Source organism: Cibotium barometz, chromosome 17 (genome assembly GCF_041138505.1).
Source record: "Cibotium barometz isolate CiBa-2024 chromosome 17, ASM4113850v1, whole genome shotgun sequence".
In the NCBI taxonomy this organism is placed as follows: Eukaryota; Viridiplantae; Streptophyta; class Polypodiopsida; order Cyatheales; family Cibotiaceae; genus Cibotium; species Cibotium barometz.
In genome coordinates this window covers 55,588,962-55,609,364 of record NC_141062.1, presented here as the reverse complement: position 1 = coordinate 55,609,364, position 20,403 = coordinate 55,588,962, and the positions used below count along the sequence as shown (strand labels likewise).

The 20,403-nt window shown below is 44.1% G+C and overlaps 2 protein-coding genes across 2 annotated transcripts in view; both read left to right on the top strand.

The window, feature by feature from the left end:
• LOC147630198 (dolichol-phosphate mannosyltransferase subunit 1-like) overlaps positions 1–20,403 on the top strand; it is a 52,843-nt gene that overhangs the window by 15,322 nt on the left and 17,118 nt on the right. The window contains exon 2 of the mRNA XM_086811834.1: positions 15,726–15,841. Coding sequence (XP_086667960.1) covers positions 15,729–15,841 — 113 coding nt within the window. The 5' untranslated portion in view covers positions 15,726–15,728. The remainder of the gene's footprint in view (positions 1–15,725; positions 15,842–20,403) is intronic.
• LOC147630199 (uncharacterized) lies at positions 3,624–4,546 on the top strand. Its single transcript, XM_086811035.1, has 4 exons — positions 3,624–3,768; positions 3,928–4,028; positions 4,145–4,354; positions 4,475–4,546. Exons 1-4 carry the CDS (start codon positions 3,624–3,626, stop codon positions 4,544–4,546), a joined length of 528 nt encoding a protein of 175 aa, XP_086667161.1.

Genomic DNA, 20,403 nt, shown 5'->3' with positions numbered 1-20,403 from the left:
AAGGTGTTTAGACCAAAAATATCAGTCAGTAGTAGTCAAAGTCAGCAAGCAGTAGCAATTCAAAGTCAAGTTGAGGGAGGAAAGATGACAGAGTTCCACGCCATCATCAAGGTTAGCAGAAGGGAATGTCACTTGCACGCCCGTGCCATGACTAATCTTCGGCATGAAGTGCCTTAATCCTTGATTAGTGTAGCAGTAGGATAAGCATTATCATCCTCATCAGTAGGAGAACCATCAGCATCATCCTCATCATTAGCAGCCACAACATCATCAGAATCATCATCATCATCATCAACAGTGTCATCAGCAACAACAGCCATAGTGTCATCAGCATATGCATCACCATCCAACATGGGAGGTCACAAGGACCTATCAGCTAGGCTGTCGGTTGGATGCAGGCCTTGTACAGCAAGTAGGCCATGGGCTTCAGACGTTGGCAGCAGGTGTGGGCAGCACAGGGATGTAAGCGCAGCATTAATGGCATAATTTCAGCATATATCTTGTCTACAAACAGGCCGACTGCACCCCATATCAAATATATAAGCATCATGTCATTTTCAGCAGAAAGGAACTCATTAGTTCAATCATAAGTCATCTAGCATTGAGTAGAACAGCATGTAGAAGGGCTAGGGTCAACCCTAATGACAAGCCTCAATCATGTACAAGCACAGTTACCTTTTTGTACCATAGTAATTCAGCCGTATATAATTCATCTAGGTATATAATTCAGCCGTATTAGCAGACATGTAGAGTTCACATTGTGAAGTTTTTGTCCGAGTTGCGGTTAGTTGATATTGTGCTAATTCTTTCTATCTTTAGCGGTGCATTTGCCCTATCAACTACGTATTTGCTATACTGATTCTTTCTATTTGCTACTTCCCTTAGTGCTAGGCTTCATTATGGCTGAGTCTGCCCTGCATCTGTGGAGGTTTGACAGAAACTCAGTACGAAGGGCTTTGTGTGAATATATATGCTCTAATGTGTGTGTGTGTGTGTGTGTGTGTGTGTGTGTGTGGAGTGCGTGTGTGAGAGCATATCTTGATTCAGCGTTCTACACCCACTATTGGGCACCGATGACGTTAGTGAGGATGTTGTAGTATCTAGTTCATACTATACATAATGGAGTCGATAGTTATATAGTCTTGTGGGTTGACTGCCATGAATATATAACATGCACATCCTAAAAGGTGAATTTGGACATGTTCTTGGATTCATCTAGGTATATATATATACATAGTAATAAAAGAAAACCTTGAACACTAATCTCTCTCTTCTTCTCTCTCCTCCGTGTCTCAATCATAAGTTAATTAGCATCAATGTTCTTAAGTATGCTTAGGGCTGTGGATCAGTACAGCAAGGCTTTCGCGCATGCAATAAGGCGTTATCGTGATGAGACTGCAACACTGCGGGCCATACAGGAAGACCCCGATGTGCAGAGGGTCTTGTAGTCTAAGAAAAAGAGCACTACAGATGGCAAGGTTTTTGAGGCCATAGCTGCTTAGTTGGGATACCAGAATCCCAAGGAATTGGCCATGTCCTATTTGCAGGACAAACGAGAGGTGAAGAAGAATGTGTCTTATCATGCCACTAATGCAAACTCTAAAGAGTGTGATGATGCCTCCTTTCATTCTCGTCGTGCCTCTCAGAAACGAGAATACTCCAAGCATGAAGACTCTTCTCATTCTAGGAGTAAGAGAGACAGATTTGATTCTCTTGACAGGTCACACATTAGGAAGAAGACCCGAGAATTCAAATCGGGAGATAAGGATATTAAGTTGGAAAATTTCCATGGAAAGCTGGATACTACAAAGGCTCTTTCATTTGGAGGCAATTCGAGATAGCCTTTTGTGATGGAGACTTCACAGAGAAGTCTAAGTTGAGACATGTGGGCATGCACTTGAAAGATACGGCCAATGATTGGTGGATGGTCAAATTGTTAGATGGCACTGCAGCTCTTTCATGGACTGATTTTAAGAGGCAGTTTTATTCATGGTTTTTGCCGCCAAACTTTGCTGAGAATGTGAAGAAGGAATGGGATTGGCTTAAGCAGGAAGAGGGTGAGTCTGTGCAGACTTATGTGGCCAAATGTTGGAAGGTGCTGCTGAAAGTAACTCCTTTCATGTCTCTTGACAAAGAAGAGAAGAAAAGAAAGTTTGAAGCAGGTTTACAGTCTGTCATATAGGACAGCCTTGAGGTGTATCCAAATCAAACACTTAAGAAACTCATTCATTCGGCTACTGGGGTGGAACAGTTGCATGTTTTGTCCAAAAACAGGTCATTTTCAGATCCATACAAAGGCAAAAAGAGGGCTGGTTATGACCAGAAAAAGGAAGGACAGCCCCATAAAAGTGACCAGAAAGGACCCTTAGACACAAAGGAAGGCTTGTTTAAGAAGTCGGGGAGTAAATTCTTTGATCATGGGCTGTCCAAACAGCAGAGACTTGATTACATACGAGATGGAAAATGTTTTGGATACAGCAGTAAGGAACACTTGTATCCTAAGTGTCCAAAGAATCCCAAGAATGCAGGGGATAAGGCAGAGAAGCCTAATGTGAATGTGATTCCCGATGTGCAGGTAATTCCAGACAACTTGCTGAGAGCAGAACCATATGCAAGGCTTGGGGACAATTGACAACCCGCTCTCTTTCTTTTCGATAATGCATCCACAGATAATTTTATCTATGAAGAGATGGCCGAAGCTATTGGGTTAAATGTATGAGATTATGGTATGCAAATGAATGTTGATGCCGCTTTTGCTGGTAAAGGGGTTAGTGTAACTCCTATCATTGGGAAACTTTGCATTCATATCCAGGGCTATCTAGATCATGAGAGCTTTTTGGTTGCTCCACTCACAGGATGTGATGTATTGTTGGGAATGCCCTGGCATGCTTGTATGGAGCCGATGGACTATAAGTCAAAGAAAATTACCTTTTTGCATAGAGGTAGGGAAGTGGTCATAGATGCTGGTGCTCCAGGAAGCACCATACCCATTGTCAATCATGTATAAATTCACAAAGTAATGAAAAAGTCTACTTGTTCTTACGTGGTTTTTATTAGAGATGAAGTTGAACATGCTTAAACTAATGTAAATGTGGATCATTTGATGCAAGAAAGGTGAAAGTTCTCACATGATTTTGGCGATTGTTTTTGTGATGCTTTGCCTGGTGAATTACCACCAGAGAGACCCAAAGATCATCGCATTGATCTAATTCCGGGTAGTTCTCCTCCTAATAGGCCACCTTACCAGGTAAGGGCCAGCCAGCAAGAGGAGATTATGACGCAAGTTAATGACTTGCTTGAGAAAGGGCTAGTACACCCTAGCTCTTCTCTCTATTGTTCGCCAGTTTTGTTGGTACAGAAGAAGGATGGTTCGTATCGCATGTGTGTGGATTATCGTGCCCTGAATAAGATCACGATTAAGAATAGGTTTCCTATTCCACGCATAGATTATATTTTGGATAAACTGGGATGAGTTGGTTGTTTTAGCCGCATTGCTGTTAAAAGTGGCTATCATCTAATTAGAGTGGCACCTCAAGATGTCCATAAGACGACATTTTGGGCTTTATGAGTTTTTGGTAGTGCCTTTTGGTCTTACCAATGCTCTTGCCACTTTTAATTGAATGATGGACTGCATATTCAGGAAACACCGGAAGTTTATTGGCACATTCTTTGATGACATCATTGTCTTCTCAAATAATGAGGAAGAGCATAGAGAACATTTGGCGACAGTTTTTGAGGAGCTTAGGCAGCATAAGCTCTACATAAATGGTAAGAGAGTGAATTCTTCTTATATGAGATTCATTATCTTGGTTATATCGTATCCAAGGATGGGGCATGCATGGATCCAAGCAAAGTATAGGCTATCCAGGATTGTCCAGAGTCTGTTCATCAAGTCATAAGTTTTCTTGGGTTATGTGCATATTATAGGAGGTTTATCAGACACTTCTCTGAGATTTTCTCACCTTTGCATCATCTCGCTAAGAAGAAAGCTGTCTTTAAGTGGAATGATGAAGAAAAGGAAGCTTTTCGTAAGCTAAAAGCTTGTATCGTATCGGGGCTGGTATTGATTATTCCGGATTTACATAAACCCTTTTTGGTTGAGTGTGATCCATGTGGAGACAGCATTGGAGCTGTTTTGAATCAGGAAGGTCACGCCATAGCTTTTGAAAGCAGGCGTCTTCAACATGCACAGATTCACTTACAGGTTTATGAGAAAGAGTTATTGGCAATGATTCATGCCCTTACTGTGTGGAAGCATTATCTTCTTGGGGCTGAATTTATTGTCAAAGCGGATCAGCAGAGTTTCCGGCACTTCTTGACGCAAACTAAGTTATCAGAGAAGCACATGAGATGGGCAAGTTTTCTCTCTATGTTTCATTTTCAGATTTTGCATACACCTAATAAGAAGAATGTAGTGGTAGATGCTCTTTCTAGAAGGCCACAGGTTCATGCTGTCACTGTTGCCTATCATTAGGATCTTTCCGACATGGGGAATTTGTATTACACTGATGATGATTTTCAACTTATATGGACTGATTTACAATAGGGCATTTCAGCCCTGAATTGTTGCATGCAGGATGGATATTTGATGATGCAAAATCACTTATGTGTGCATAAGGATTCACGGGTTAAGGTGATGGATGAATGCCATGCACTGCCGTATGGAGGACATAGGGGAATTCTTGCCACTACGCAGGCTTTGGAGAGGTACTTTGTCTGGCCAAACATGCGCAAAGACAGAGATGTTTATGTGCGCAAATGTATGGTTTGCTAGAAAGTGAAATTTGACAGGCATAAGGTACCAACCGTTGCCTATTCTGGATCAGCCATGGGAGTCTGAAACCGGCCTGCAGAAATCTGATGGGCGGTGGAACAAACACTCGCACACAAAACACTTCATCACCCATGAGAACCTGGAAAAGGAAAACAAACAGGGGAGCTAGAGTGCTCCTGCAAATAGTACAAGGACACCGTTTGGCCCCAAAACGCAGTGGCGCCCCTCGCGGTATTTCTTTACTTGATCAAATATGAGTACAAAGTACAACTTGTCGAATCCTTTACCAATAGGATCCCTTATAGCTTTTCACCCAGGACTTTCCAAATAAGAACTCTCGCTTAGTACAACAAAGCATTCTATAGAGAAGGCACACCTGTACGACACCTCCCTGCTTGAAAAGGTCTTCTCCATCTCAACCATGGATCTCACGAATCCTTTCCTAGACAGCAGTAGGGTTGTACCAAACCATATGTCCTTCCTATAGTCACAGCTTGCCTGTAACCTCGAGAACACTATAACCTGTTCACATGAATCCAAAGACATGTTCTCCATATGAAACCAAAGACCTGTATTTGATAAACCATAGACCTGTATCCCATAAGCATAGGCTTGTATCCTCGATACCAAAGTCTTGTTTCCTCTCAAAAAACCAATGTCCTGTTTCCATGACAGATAAATCCTCATATGCATCATCCAATCACGAAGCCAAAAATCGAGAGAGAGAGAGATAGAGGATGTGTCAAGCCATCCCTGAATACACACAGTTCCAAGACGAAGAGCAACACACATCTCTTCCAAGAACAACATCCTGTGCATCTTAACTTGATCCTCTATATCCAAATCTCGTAAACAAAACCTACTTGCGAAGAGAGAGAGAGAGAGAGAAAGACCCCTTGGCTGTTAGCCCCTCAGTGCCTCCTTCAGCTCACCTTCTTCCAAGAGAGATAGAAAGAGAGAGACCCACGCTGACTGCTTCCACATATGCAGCCACCTAGCGTAGATAGCCTCCCATCTGACACTCGTCTGGCTGCCCAACTATCTGCAGAGAAATTCTTCCCTGACGCCTGCCTAGCTGCCCATAGATGTAGTCGCGTGGTCGCTTTTTTACTTGGTAGAAGCCCATGCTCAACCACCTAATCACTTGCCTGGCTGCCCATGTGCAGCAGCACCCTGGTGTAGGCCATGTATGTGCATCAGCACTTGTCAGCACCCAACAGCAGCAACTCATGCATGCAAGTGTAGCAACACCCATCAGTAGCATCTGACGGTGGCGGCAACAGTAGTAGCAGCATCAGCATGTCAGCGGCAGCTCCTGTACCAGCGGCGGCAGCTCCTGTACCCGGCGGCGGCGCAGCTGTACCTAGCGACCACCTTCCCACACGGCAATCACCCTTCGCCCTCTTTAAAGAAAACGATTTGCTTTTCTTCTCAAAAACGCCAAAAGCAAGGTGTTCAAAAAAAACGCATGCTTATTAATAATAATGTTTTAAATCATCTAAGGTTTAACAACCTTATAACATCAATATCCCTTTTGTCCCCTTTCACACTTGGGTTGGCCACCATTTATGAATTTCCTTCTCACATCTAATTGATGCATGTCCACACTGTGTGTCCTGTGCCCGTGCCCACCTGCTTGTTGTCCAGAGGGAAAAACACAGGCTCGTAACATACCCCCCTCCGCATCTGGGTGATGAAACAATCATCCTGAACAATAAGGCCAAACCGTCACATCGAAGTGACAAACAACTCTTGCTTGTTCCTTCAGAACTTGCAGCAAAAGTCTCAAATCGAGTGGAAACACGTAACCTGTGTTAGCCAAAAATAAAACCATGCATCATTCTACATATGACAAACATATGCATGACACATATATGCATTCGCAAACAATATGCTCCTCAAGATGTTCTACCGACTCCACAATAACAGCCTCAGGGTTGCTCGCAAGCCTTACACCCATGAATATCCCGTAGGACCCACGACTGATGGTACAACATGAGCATGTGAAAGCACTCAATGCATCTAAACGATACGTCCACGGAGTAATTCCCACATATGTCCCTCTTAATGCTTTACACACTCTACTTATGGCCATCCCGTAAGAGCCACATTCAGCGATACACCATGAACATGGTAAAGTACCTGATGTATCATACCAACATACATGCATCTCATCTTGACACATCCAGAGTATTAGCTATGTATCCCCAAGGGTACCAGGATCGAATGACACCAGAATACAATAATACCTCAAAAAGTGTATAAATACATGCACAAATAGAGTTCAATCCATATATGAACCAAACCAACTCTAGGACTGCTTGCAAGACTAATGCCCTCCATAGAGTCTCAAAGTGTTAGCTCAGGTTGCTGTAAACTTGGAGCTCAACCAAACCATGCCATTCCAAAGGAGACCATCTCCACAAATAGCATCATCTCAAAATCCAATTGACCGATCCTGTGGTCAAGAACAGCCAGAACCATATGACAAAGATCAACATCCCAATCTTCCTCAGTCATACTTTAGTTCCAAAAGCAAAAACCATCCATAGTTGCAGTTATAGTTCATGGTGCGGCCGACTGTGAACCATACCCAACTTTACCATCTCATGTGACTAGTACACAATATCATAGAAGTCCCATAAGCAGATGTATTGTCAGCCTCAGTACCTCGGGTGAATACAATGATGTCACCAAGCGACTCCTAGATGAAAAGCTGAGCCTGTCTATAACAAGGGAGCGGAGGTGCTACCCCCCTCTTGAGCATCAGGCAATGCTCCAGACCCATGCTCTGCTGAACCTGAATGAGCCGTCGCAAGAGTCGGCTCCAACTCAAAGGCATCAAGATAAAGCTGCAATACCTAAGGTGAATCTGCTAAGTCACCCTCCTCCATCCACTTCCCATCCATCAGTGAATAGTTCTTTAAACTTCACAAGATAGCAACGGGAAACTTTACCTCGTACCTTTCCTTCCTTATGTGTCAGTATCTGCTCTGGAATAAGAATCTTATCAAGTTCCTCATCTTCAATCTGAGCTTCATCTGATACTTCCACAGGCACCCAAAACTTGCTTGCACTCCATCCAAGTGGTAAGCACAAGTCCCAATGAAGCATAGTAGATCACCACTGCTAAACATAGAAAGAAGTTGCCTTCCGAACCCATGAAGCCTCCGTGAAGAGCAACACACATCTCTTCCAAGAACAACATCCTGTGCATCTTAACTTGATCCTCTGTATCCAAATCTCGTAAACAAAACCTACTTGCGACGAGAGAGAGAGAAATACCCCTTGGCTGTTAGCCCCTCGGTGCCTCCTTCAGCTCACCTTCTTCCAAGAGAGATAGAAAGAGAGAGACCCACGCTGACTGCTTCCACATATGCAGCCGCCACCTAGCGTAGATAGCCTCCCATCTCACACTCGTCCGGCTGCCCAACTGTTACGAGCCTGTGTTTTTCCCTCTGGAAAACAAGCAGGTGGACAAACACGGGCACGGGCATAGGACGCACAGTGTGAACATGCATCAGTTAGATATGAAAAGGAAACCCATAAGTGTGTGGCTAGCCCAAGTGTGAAAGGGGACAAAAAGGATTTTGATGTTATAAGGTTTTTAAAACCTTGAAGACAAAAATATTATTATTTGAAGGCATGCGTTTTTGATAAGCTACTTTTGGCGTTTTTATGAAAAGCGCTTTGTTTCTTTAAAGAGGGCGAAGGGTGGCGAGTAGGGGAGTGTGATTGCCATGTGGAAGGTGGCCATGGTGTGGCACACAGGTACTGCCGCCGTGTCGCCACAGGGTACAGCCGTGCCGCCACCACCAGTTACTGCTGCTGCGCCGCCGTCAGGTACTGGCGTCGCCGTCGGGTACAGTCAGGCGCCACCGCTGGTACAAGCACCGCCGCCGTCTCCAGAGTCACCGCCGTTGCCAGAGTCGGGCGCCGCCGCCGGGTACAAAGGGGCGCTGCCGCTAAGTACAGAGCCGCCGCCGCTGCAGTCGGGTACTGCCACCGCGCCGCCGTTGCAATCGGGTACTGCCAGGTGCCGCCATCTCCGCCGCTGGGTAGTGTGCTGCCGCCGCCAGCTGGAGCTACTGTTGGCCGCCGCTAGCTGCTGCTACTGCCGCCAGCCACTGCCGTTGCTGTTGGCTGATGCTGTTGTTGCCGTGCTGCTGTTGGGCGCTGATAAGATACTGATGCACATGACCTAAAGTGAGGCTTGTACTCATGAGAGATGGTCTATGGAACATTGTAAAAGGGACATACGTGTTGAGTCGAAGGCCACATCCAGTGCATCCTGTGGAGAGCCACCATAGAGATTGTCATGCAGATGAAGGCGATGTATGCTGAGGACTCGGATTTCAAGGAACCTTAGAAAATGCATAGCATTGCTCATTGACAAAGAAAGACGAAGGGTTGCTTCACAAAATAGAAGAGCAGGGACAAAGGGAAAGCTGTCAAGGGCACCTTCTGCAAGAAGCTAGGTCACACAGAAGGCCGTTGCTTCAAAAGAGTGGCAAAGGAACAAGAGAAGAATCATTCTAACCTCGTGGATGAAAATGAAGATGAAGAGTTTGAAGATGCTCTAGAGAAGGCAGAAACCTCTATTTCAGCACTTGAAAAGTGCTTCACTGCCACATTCTCTGATCTATCACTTTGAGAGATAGATATCGATTGGGCATTCTAAATGTGAAAGAGTATTAGTAAGGGTTCTTTGCCCGGCATGTCCCCAGAAACAGGATTATATGTGTTTGTGATGGCCTTGTGTTATAAAAGGCTCCAGTACTTCAATTTATCCTGTTTTGAGTGGGGAGAGAGGGGGGGTTAGTCTAGGATGGCTAACAAACATCATGTGTGGTCAAGCCCCTTATCAGGCCTGGCATGAGAGTCGAGGCATTGGCCACTGTGATCATTTGAATCATGTTTGCAGTTGTGGGCCCAAATTACCATAGATATGAAGGTCAGTCCCTGTGACAACACCTTATTCCGTATGTGTGTGTGAACACTCACTTATGTGACTAAGTGAGTAAGAATGTGTGAACCCACTCTTAGAGTGGCTGGAATAATATCTAGATATTATATACCTGGTTGACATAAGTTGTGATGCACTCAGAGGACCCTCTAGGGCTATAAAAGCATTGTACTTGGTGAATCTTCCCACAATCACATCAATCAATCTCATTGAGTCGTGCAACACATCTCTCTCCTGAGTATTGTCTCTTTCTCTCTCTATCACTAGCATGGCTCTCCATCAACCAAGCCTAGCTCACTTGTCGAACCCTAAACAATCAGTTCCCATTCTACACATCTTCGATATGTTTTCTGCAGTAGTTAGCCAAGGGAGAGACACCAAATAATAGTAATCAACACCTAGGGTTTCTTACTGTAACAGATTTCAGTGAGTGGGAGGGGACTGCCGAGGACTTATTTGCTTTTTTCAATGCCCTGCTAGCATTGGCTTGTAGCCATTCTAGCAAGTTTCTTTGTAAATCGTTAGCTTTCTTTAGTTCAGCCATATGCATGTCATGTTTCATTGCGTGGTAGTGTGGTTCTTCAAACTTTTTTGTTGGAATATTAATCTTGTATCCTATGTATTTTGTATGGGTGAGCAAAAACCTTAGGCCTAGAAGTGGTGTTTGTATTCTTAGGCCTAGAAGTGGTGTTTGTATTTTTCCTAAGGTCAATTGGTACTAAGGTACAAAGAGAGAATGCCAAGAAGATGTAGAAGTCAAGAGGGTATATGTCATGCATTTTATGCATAGCAAGTGGCAAAGCTAGAAGGTGCAAGCAAGGCGTATAGGTGTCGTGCACTAGCTTGGGTGCATGTGGCATCACATGGTCAATAGGCACTTTATCAAAGGCCTATAAAGGTGTATGCAACCTTTGAATAAAATAATGCTCTCTTTTATGGAAGTGGTACTCTCCTTTTGCGTATTAAGTCTTAATCTCAATCAGCATTGCTTGATCTCTTTCACAATACCTAACCTCTTGCATATTGATGTTGGATAGGATACCAAAATCCAAGTTGGTATCAGAGCTTAGGGTCTCTAGGTTTAGGTTTAGCATTTTTTTTTTCCAGAAAAGAGACCTCTATCAAATCATACAAAGGGAGATCTCAAACCAGAAGATTTAGGTTTAGCATAAATTTAACTACTTGATTAGCAAAAAATTTAGGCCTAATTAGTCCTATTTTTCCACTCGATTAGAACTTTCATTAACAGCCTTCTATTCGTCTTTCTTCCACAATCAGAAGAAAGTTGGTGTGCTGTCATCGTTGAATTTGAAGTACTGTTATCTCCTAATCTGTAGCAAATTCAGCTTGAGGAGATTATCATCATCAAAAGGTGCTTCATCTTCAACCAAAGCAGCTTGCAACTAAGCAAGGGGGTGCAGAAGGCATGGAGCAATCAATCAGCAGAGTTGGGCTGGCGTGTGACTCTCACTGTGAGTAGGAACTCCAGTAGTACTCTACCACCAACATCCGCAAGCAAATCGGTGCAAATCAATTGGCATCTCCTGGCATTTGAATTATACTTTTATTTATGCTTAATGTTTTGTTTACCTTATTGTATTAAGGTTAATAATAAAGCAACACCTCACAAGAAACCAGCTGCTTCTGTGGCTCTATTGCCACCTTATCGTAGAAGGGATCTTTTAATGAAATCAGCAACAGCTGGGAGGCACCCTCGATCACAAGCAGTTGAATACAGAGCTCAGCAAGACCACAAGAGGAGCAGCTCGCTGGACTGAAGAAGCCAAGGTAACGGTGATGGGTTCTGCAACAGCAAGCAGATTCAAACAGTAGGCGCCATCGAGCATTCTGTAGCAGCACCAAGCTTTTTGTCCTTGTCAAATCAGCTGTCGCCTCTTCTTCGAAAACCTGCAGAAAGCATTAATTCTAGTTTTGACCAAACCATAGCTATGAAAGTTAATACCTTGAGGTTATTCGCATTAAAGTCTTAGTTAGCTGGTGTTTACACACAGCTTGAAGTGTCATACTTGTGGGGCTGTTAACACGTTGATCTAGTGAAAGCTGTGGGTCGTGTGCGGAAAACCTTAAAGGCCTTAGCCTAAAAGGTTTAAACAAAAATTTTGGTGTAGAATTGCTAAGAGGCTCTTCACACGTAATGTGTGCCACTATTATTTTGAAGTCGATTTTTGGGGCGCTTAGGATAACTCATATATTGAAACCTAAATTTCTAAATGGGCCAGACTTTGGTTCTTGAGTTGCAAACCAAGAACTAAGACCCCCCTCATTTGTGCATACACACCATCATGAACATTACACTAGTGGTAGACAAATTTGATGGTGAATGGTTTTATACACGGCAAACAAAGATCAAACAGTAATGAGGGAAATTTTGTGGTGGATTGTGAGTGATCGAGAGGTTTAACCTAGTGGGGAGTTCTCACACACATGGAGAGGACGTGAAAGCACTTGCTATTATTGCCTTAGGCTTATCTGATGGAGTGATCATCACATCACCATAGAAACTACATCTAATGGTGCATGGACCAACTTTAGAGAGGTTGTTTGGCGCCTGAGCACGTAATTCAAAGATCAATCTAAAGATTCAGTCCTTTGGGATAGAAATTAAGTTTTGTGATTCCTTCACAGCTCATATCAACAATTTGAAGAGCATCATGCAGCAGCTTGTCAGCATTGGAGCACCAATGGACAATGAGGATATGGTGGCCATCGTATTGAAGAGTATGCCTCAAGAGTTTGGGGGACTTATCTTGACATTGAAGAACCTGCCCAACTCGACCTTTGATGGGGTGGAAAGCTCATTGATGGAGGAGGATAAGAGGCTGAAAAGCGGCTCTACTTCTCATAAAGAGCTAGCCTTCTACTAGAGGAGTAACCCAAAGCGACTAATAATGTGTACCTACTATGACAAAGCTGGCCAATGGGTTTCAAAGGTTGTTGGGCCAAGAGGAAGAATGAGAAACCCTCCACCACCAACAGCCTAGAGGTTGGAGATCTTGACACACCACCATCCCGACATGGGCATGAACATTTGTTCTAGAAGTTCTTATATAGACTTGCCTTGTATTTTTTGCATGGAGATTGAAGCTATGAAGCTTTGGAGTGTTGTCTTACAAAGTTGTAAGATCATTGCTTATAGCCCATTTGTTAGGATGAGGTCATTTTTTCCTTACCTAGGTGTTAGGGATTCACGTGGTGGAATCAAGGATTCTGGCGAACGAAATCCTTTAAAGATCTCCTAAGCACATGACAAGCACAATTTTAATCCAAATGAGGGTTCCATAGGCTAGCTCACCACCCAACCATAGATTCTGTAGAACGCAGGATCATCCCCGAGCATAGGAGCTAAGGCTCCATCCATATGGACTACACCAGTCAACCCTCGCATCCCATACCGCTAGGACCTACCCTAAGGAGCCATCGATGGACCGTCTGCATCAAGGATGGACAATTGGGAGTGGATTGCCTCCATGGTCTAGGCACAGACCATCTTGTCACATGACAATACAATACAACAATCCACTCATCATATAACCCTCACTTATATAGCTTTTTTCATTAAAAGTTGTACTTGTGGGATTATTAACTCATAAAACATGTTATTAACTTATAAGTCTTAGTTCTAGTAATGAGCTTGCTTTTACTAATCTTTTGGCTCCCCTAATTCATAGGATAGCCAACCTAACCCCCAAGTTAACAAATTAACTCCTTGGTTAGCTTCAGGTATATATAACACTAGGATTACCAGAGCAAGGGGAGGGGGGGGGGGGGGTTGGGGGGGGGTTGGAATTGATCTTGTTTGTGTATTTACTATTTTGTATGCGTGAGCATAAACCTTAGGCATAGGAGTGCTCTGGTATTTTTCCTAAGGTGAATTGGTGCTAAGGTACAAAGATAAAATGCCAAGAAGATGTAAAAGTCAAATATATATCATGCATAGCAAGTGGCAAAGCTAGAAGGTGCAAGCAAGGCATATAGGTGGTGTTGTCAGGTATTCGGAGCTTCACGGATGTACCCCATGTTTATGTATGTGTATCCACTTGTGTCCGTGTGTGTACTGTGCTCGTCAGCTTCAACAGCAATAGCCTCTCGCTCTTTGACCATGTCACCTACGAGCACTGGTGAAGCGCTGCCCTTGCCTACGCACATCATTCGGGCCTATACGTCTGCGCACACCATCCGGGCATCTCTCCACGTCTTCAAGCCCACCAACGCCATGTCAACAACAGTGTACGCCCATGATTAGCAGTTCGGCGGAGCAGCCCCGTTTGGGCCTTTCTTGCACCTGCCTGTGCCCCACATGCTACCAACGACCCTCCAATGCCTTCGATGACCTTCATGAATTGCCACTACCTCATCTCCATGTTGTTGTTACTGCGGCTGCTCTTGCTGGCGTCACAACTTGAGAGCCGCCTCTTCCTTGGTGCTATATCAGCTGGACCTGCCTCCATGACATCATCAGTAGAAAGTCATCATCATCATCAAAGCCCCTGCATCAGATTTCATAATTGAGGCTTTTCAACAATCAAGGTGATAATCTTCTAATTAAGCACTCCAACATTCAATAAAATTGGGGCTTTTTGCAAAATTGGACAGTCAGTAGCAAATTGAATCTTCCTGGTCATCAAAAAATGGGCCTTTTTAAAATTTTGGGTGAAATCGATTAATTGAAGCTTCAAATCATCACATTAAGTCCTATCAGGTTCTCTGCCCTGGCCCTTGGTCCTAAAATGACTGGCCAAGCATCAACAACTTGGTGCTGGTGCCACAAACGGAAATTCTAGATGCGGAAGTTTTTATAGCTTCCCAAACATTTATGTTTTTATGTGCATTGAGTCATGGGTCTTTGCCCCAGTCGTCCCCTGAAAAAGATGTGTAATAAATATCTTATGTGTTTTGTAAGCTGCCTTTTCAGAAAAGGCTCCACTCCCACGTTGATCCCTGTTTTTAGTAACGGGGGTTGTTTTTCTGGTTGAACTGATATAGGGCATATGAATGGTCAAGCTCTTTATCAGGCCTGACATGAGAGTCTAGGTGTTGGCATCACTTTTTTTCTTTTGTACCACATGATTGCGGTCATAGAGCCCAAATCAATCATACTGAAGGTTCTTCTCAAGTCACTCACCTTCGCTCCGAAGGGGGATTTGTTGGGTATTTTCGAAAGCTTCACGTATGTACTTGTGTTTATGTTTTCACGTGTACCCACTTGTGTTCGTGTGTGTACTTCCCCCGAAGGGTTACGTGTTTGTATGTATGCGTGTGTCCACTCTATATGTATGTATGTGTAGCCTTATTCATGTATATGTGTGTGTGAACACCTGTATAGGTGTGAACACTCCTTATATAAGTGTATGCCATATGTCATGTGTTTATATGTGAGTGTGATATGTGAGAGTTAAAAGATAAGGTTCTAAACCTACAAAAGGCATGTACAACATTAATCGCTTATACATGAGTCAAAAGATAAGTGTATGCCATATGTCATGTGCTTATATGTGAGTCAAAAGATAAGGTTCTAAACCTACAAAAGGCATGTACTTGGTGTAAGGTTTATTACATTAATCAATGCTTTTTTGAGTCGTGCAATCTACTGCTCTCTCTCTCTCTCTCTCTCTCCCCAAGTTGAGGTGGTATTATGAAAGATCTTGATTTTGTTGCCAAAATGGCTTTATACACATGTGACTTATGAATTGGGTCTTGTGTTACCCTTCTTGTGATTAGTAGTGCCTTTGAACATGGGCCTGCACAAGGGGGATTGTATTGTGATTATTATGAAAGTTCTTGCTTATGTTGCCAAAATGGCTTTATACACATGTGGCTTATCATTCGATACTTGCACAAAGAAGATTAAATCCAAAACTGAATTAAGGGCTTTTGATGGCATAGTGCGATTTTTATAAGCACCATCATCTTGTTTTCCTTCAGATCAACTTATGGATTTAGAAATTTACTTGCTTTTGATCGCAGAGGATGGCGAATGAGGACAGCAAAAGCTTCCATCCCAAGTACAGCATTTTGGTTCCAACCTACTGTGAACGCCTCAACATTGCATTACTTGCCTACTTGCTCTTCAAGTCCCTTGAGTAAGCATTTCTTCCTCACCCCTCACGTTGTCCCCCCCACCCCCTTCCCTCAAAAAAAAAAAAAAAACACCCCACACACACAAACAACTCACAGATGCACACATGCATGCAGAATCCTTCGAATGTGCTGGATTGGCCTGTCGACCTGCTGGAGGGGGCCCCAAAAAATGGGGAAATTTCCTTGTTTTGAACAACCCACATCTGCACACAGAGGTCCACTGCCTCCATTTGGTGTCCACACCATTGTTGCTTACAGATTATGATTGCTCTAAAGAGAGTAAACATGTTGGCAAGAAACCACTGGTGTATCTCTATGGTGTTGAAGGATGCCCTATGATCTGGCACTCCCTGACAAAAGGTTTTAGTGTTACATGCATTGAGGTTGATTGTGATAATGCACAACTGGGCCTTCTTTATACCTTTATGTGGTGAGAATCTTCAGCATCCAATCAGAGAGTAGAGAGAGAGAATGAGAATGAGAATGAAGTAGATGACACCTTATTGGGTCCCAAATACCCACTGAGGCCCCCCCGCCCCCCCCCCCCCCCCCCCTCTGCAGCAGGTAGGAGTATTTGCTTGTATTATTCTTTGGAGAATGCTGTACAATGCTTGAGAAAACAAGCAATATGACTGCCCAACGCAAGGACAAGGAAGACGTCGGCTGAGTATCCACCAATCCGAGGCACTGCAGAAGACTCTTCGGGCCACTGATGCAAATCCAGATAGCTGTGGGACTGCACATATGCTGGCTGAATGCTGAAGAGGTTCTTCATTGTTTGCGTGGAGATGAGTAGGATGCTGAACTACTGAATACTTTACTGAATACCTGAATGAATAACTGCTGATTTTAGGCTCCTCTTATATATGGATGGCGGAAGCGTACTTTTTGTTGGTGTGTCGCGTTGGAAGCTTTGTGCCTCCATAACTTCTTGTTGGCTTTCTTCTTGATGTAATTTTTCTCCCAACATGGTAGAGGCCTGTGTGTCTTTTTCGGACCGTAGTTTTACCATCCACCAGATGCTCTCACTTTCTTTAGGTAGCCGAGTTGGGTCACCAATCTGATGCTCTGATACCAATGTTACATGCACTGAGATTGATTGTGATAATGCACAATATGGCCTTCTTTATACCTTTATGTGATGAGAATCTTTAGCATCCAATTCAGAGAGTAGAGAGAGAGAAGAGAATGAGAATGAAGTAGATGACACCTTATTGGGTCCCAAATACCCATTGAAAGTGCACCAGTTTAACTGCTATTGGCCAGTTTTGTTTGAACAAAAACTACAATTTATGGAACATTAAATGCTGCGCTTAGCATCTGCTGAGACAATCGTTGCTGGCCGAATGCAGTCTTTTACCCGACCTACTGCTGTCCTTCCAGATGCTGGCCGCCTTCTACCAAAGGGGCTGTACATGCTGTCGGCTGGTCCTAGTTGTGGTCGAGGGCTGTGAACAACTCCCACAGGGCTGCCGACCAAGACTTATAGCCATGGGCTAGCCTTTGGCTGGCCCATAGGCATGCTTCTCATGTGACTTAGCCCCTACAGGGCTACTAAATACATCTAATGCAAAACCTACTACTAAGGCCGACTTCTACATGCTTTACCTGATGAAGTCTCCAAGTGGGTTAAGAGGACCGACTCTTGACTGACCTCTAAGGCTTGGAGACTGACCTACGTAGATCGTGCTTGACTGTCCTTGGACTGAGGGCTCACAATGGGGTCACGGCGTACGACAAATATTCCTATAAAAAGGTACTAATGCTGTACAAAATGTTGCACTGATGATCATGCTAGTGTGTCACTGTGTATCCCAGTGCAGGGTGCACGTGACATTTAGGGACATGGCACTTGCTTCTCTAAGCAGATCCACGCATGGAGGAAAGTGTTCAACCTCAAAAGCAAATGTAGGCCCACACCATGATAGAAGTCACAAGCCACAACACCTTTCCTTTCTAAGGGACCACCCATGTCACAACTAATCCATGATGGGAGATCTCATCATGTTGCAACATGGGTGGTCCCTGCTGTTTGCAGTTCCTGCCGAGTTTGGTAGACTGCAGACCTGCCCCTTTTCTCTGTGAAAGGTCTTGGTCCTCCCTGTCACATGCACCATCGCAGCATGGATGCATGTGGGCCAGGGAACTATGAGTGATAACATGAGTTTTGGTGGCATACTTAGCCTTCTTGGATAAAGAAGTGACAGTGTGTTTAAGGGTTGCACACACCTAGGCCTGTGATGGGATAAATCAGAGAGGCTGGGAACATCCGAGGAGAGGACAGGTTCCCTTCTGCATCCATGTGTGAGAACACTTTGTCCAAAGGCATCCCATCACTTATGTAGGCTGCTATCAGCTATATTGAACCAAAATCTTGCAAATTTTACCATCTGAGACAGGTGTCACAGAATTGGTCCAAGAGCATGAGAAAGCAGCAAGAGAAAAAAGCAGCAGTTGACGCTATGAAACATGGTATATTTACAAGAAAGCATGTGGTGAGCAGACGCAGTAGCTCTATGCAGCCGACTTGCAAACGTTGGCCTGTAAAGAAGCAACCCTAGTCCTTTGGTTCTTCATCAGATTGTTGTTGAGGTTGATCTCTCACCTGTTCAGCTCTCTACAGAGGGTGAAAGCAGCCAGGAAGAGTGCGACTCTCAACAGCAAGATCATCTCCAACAACAGGCATGTTGACAGAGGTTAACAGAGACTTGAGATGTAAGGGCAGTTTTTTAGCACTCTTTTCTAGCCTTCAGCCATTCTCTGCTTGTGACACTCCTACGAGTATGTAGGGGGCAGCCGGACATCAGCGAGTAGCTGACAAGCAGAGTTGGACAACGTAGGTGACACATGGCACTGCCACACGTCAAGTTTCTCTGTAGGCGAAGTGCTAGCCAGGAGTGTACAGTAGGTCATTGGGCCGTGATTTGATGTATTCATTTTGAGCCACATCTTATACTTGAATTTCAGTTGTATTACTTCTTTCTTGTACATAATACAGAGCAATAGTTTAGGACTCTTGTGTGTCCTGTATGTGTGAATCCGCTGCACTCTTCTATCTATCTCTGGAAAACCCTAGCACATAGGCACACGTGTTCTACAGTTGGTATTAGAGCCTAGGGAACCTGCACCCATGTGCGTTGAGTGCTTGGATAGGGTAGTGCTTTCCAAGAGTGCACAAGTTCGGGTTTGGGGAATTCTCTTCATTTGCACTTGGGTTAGTTGGGGTATGTAGGGGCCCACCAAACCCTTACCTAATCGCGCAGGACTGAAATCCCTCACCTGGGCCTTGATCACTTGATATTTATCATGGATTCACAACTCACTAATTTACTTCTTTGCATGAAGGCATCCATGGACATGCAAGCGGCTAAAATGGAGACTATATCTCCTTGTCTTGACAAGATGGACTCCGCACCTTGAGCACCTCGTATTCCAACGGATCTGGAATCTACAAGGGCCCATGCTTCGGAGCAAGTGTTGGACGATTCCGAGGATGAAGTGATAAAACTTTTTGGAGAAGGAATTTTCACTCCTTTGGATGCAGGCAAGGATGTACTGGATGAGCTTTGCTCCCAGTCCGACAGTCATCATTCTACACCTGTGTGTAGTCGGTAGGAGAGATGCCGTTGGTGTCACCGACGGTCTCCTTCTTCGCAGAGTTTGTAACTTGGTTGAACACAATGCTAATCAATACACCTAAATACACCAAGATTTAATGGACAACATGCTCAATACGAGAAGTAATTTGTTGAATTGACAAGAGACACACAATGAGCTGGAACGGCTAGTCCCTCCCTTAAATAAAATATATTGATCTTGGGAGAATCAAGTACATAGTGTCATGGGCATTTCTGACCAGATTTCCATACCAATGCATATGAATACAATATTGCAAACAAAGTGGTTGTCGGTGTAGACTTGCAACTCACACTACCCTCTCAAGTGCCCATGTTCCCTACCATGTGCTCTCTGTTGTTCCACCAACACATGGTAGCAACAATCTGCAACAGAGCACGTAGGACAAGAGAATACTACACAGGGTATGTGATCTTGTAATCCGGTTCCTCCCTCCTGCTACTTGCTTCCATATTTAAGCATAAAAGCTTACCAATTGCAAGTAGAGTCGATGACAACGGAAGTCTTCGCGATGGAAGTGCTTGGAGTGTTGAAATCTTCGATTTGTCGTAATTCTTTGCGACCAAAGTCCTCAAGAGGATGAAGGGAACCCTAGGAAGGCTTCCCCTATGGTTCAACTTGAGAAAGGAAGGCTAAAATTAGGGTTTTCAGCAAAAAGACCAAAAATTACAGCAAGAAAGAGAGCTGTTTTGCTGAATTTCAGTCATTGGAAGTGTGTAAGAGAGTGAATAGCACCCGGAAACACTCTTGGAAGCTTGGGAAACACCTTAGCAGGCTTGGATATGGAGTTGGGAAGTAGAAAGTGCAGAAAATACAGTCCAAAAGCCCTCATGAAGGAGGCGCCTTCTTCCAGAGAGAGAGGGAAGAGTGCGGTGGTGAGTTGTCCACTCTAGGTGGCAGGCAGGTGCTTTGTGGAGTAAGCTAGAAA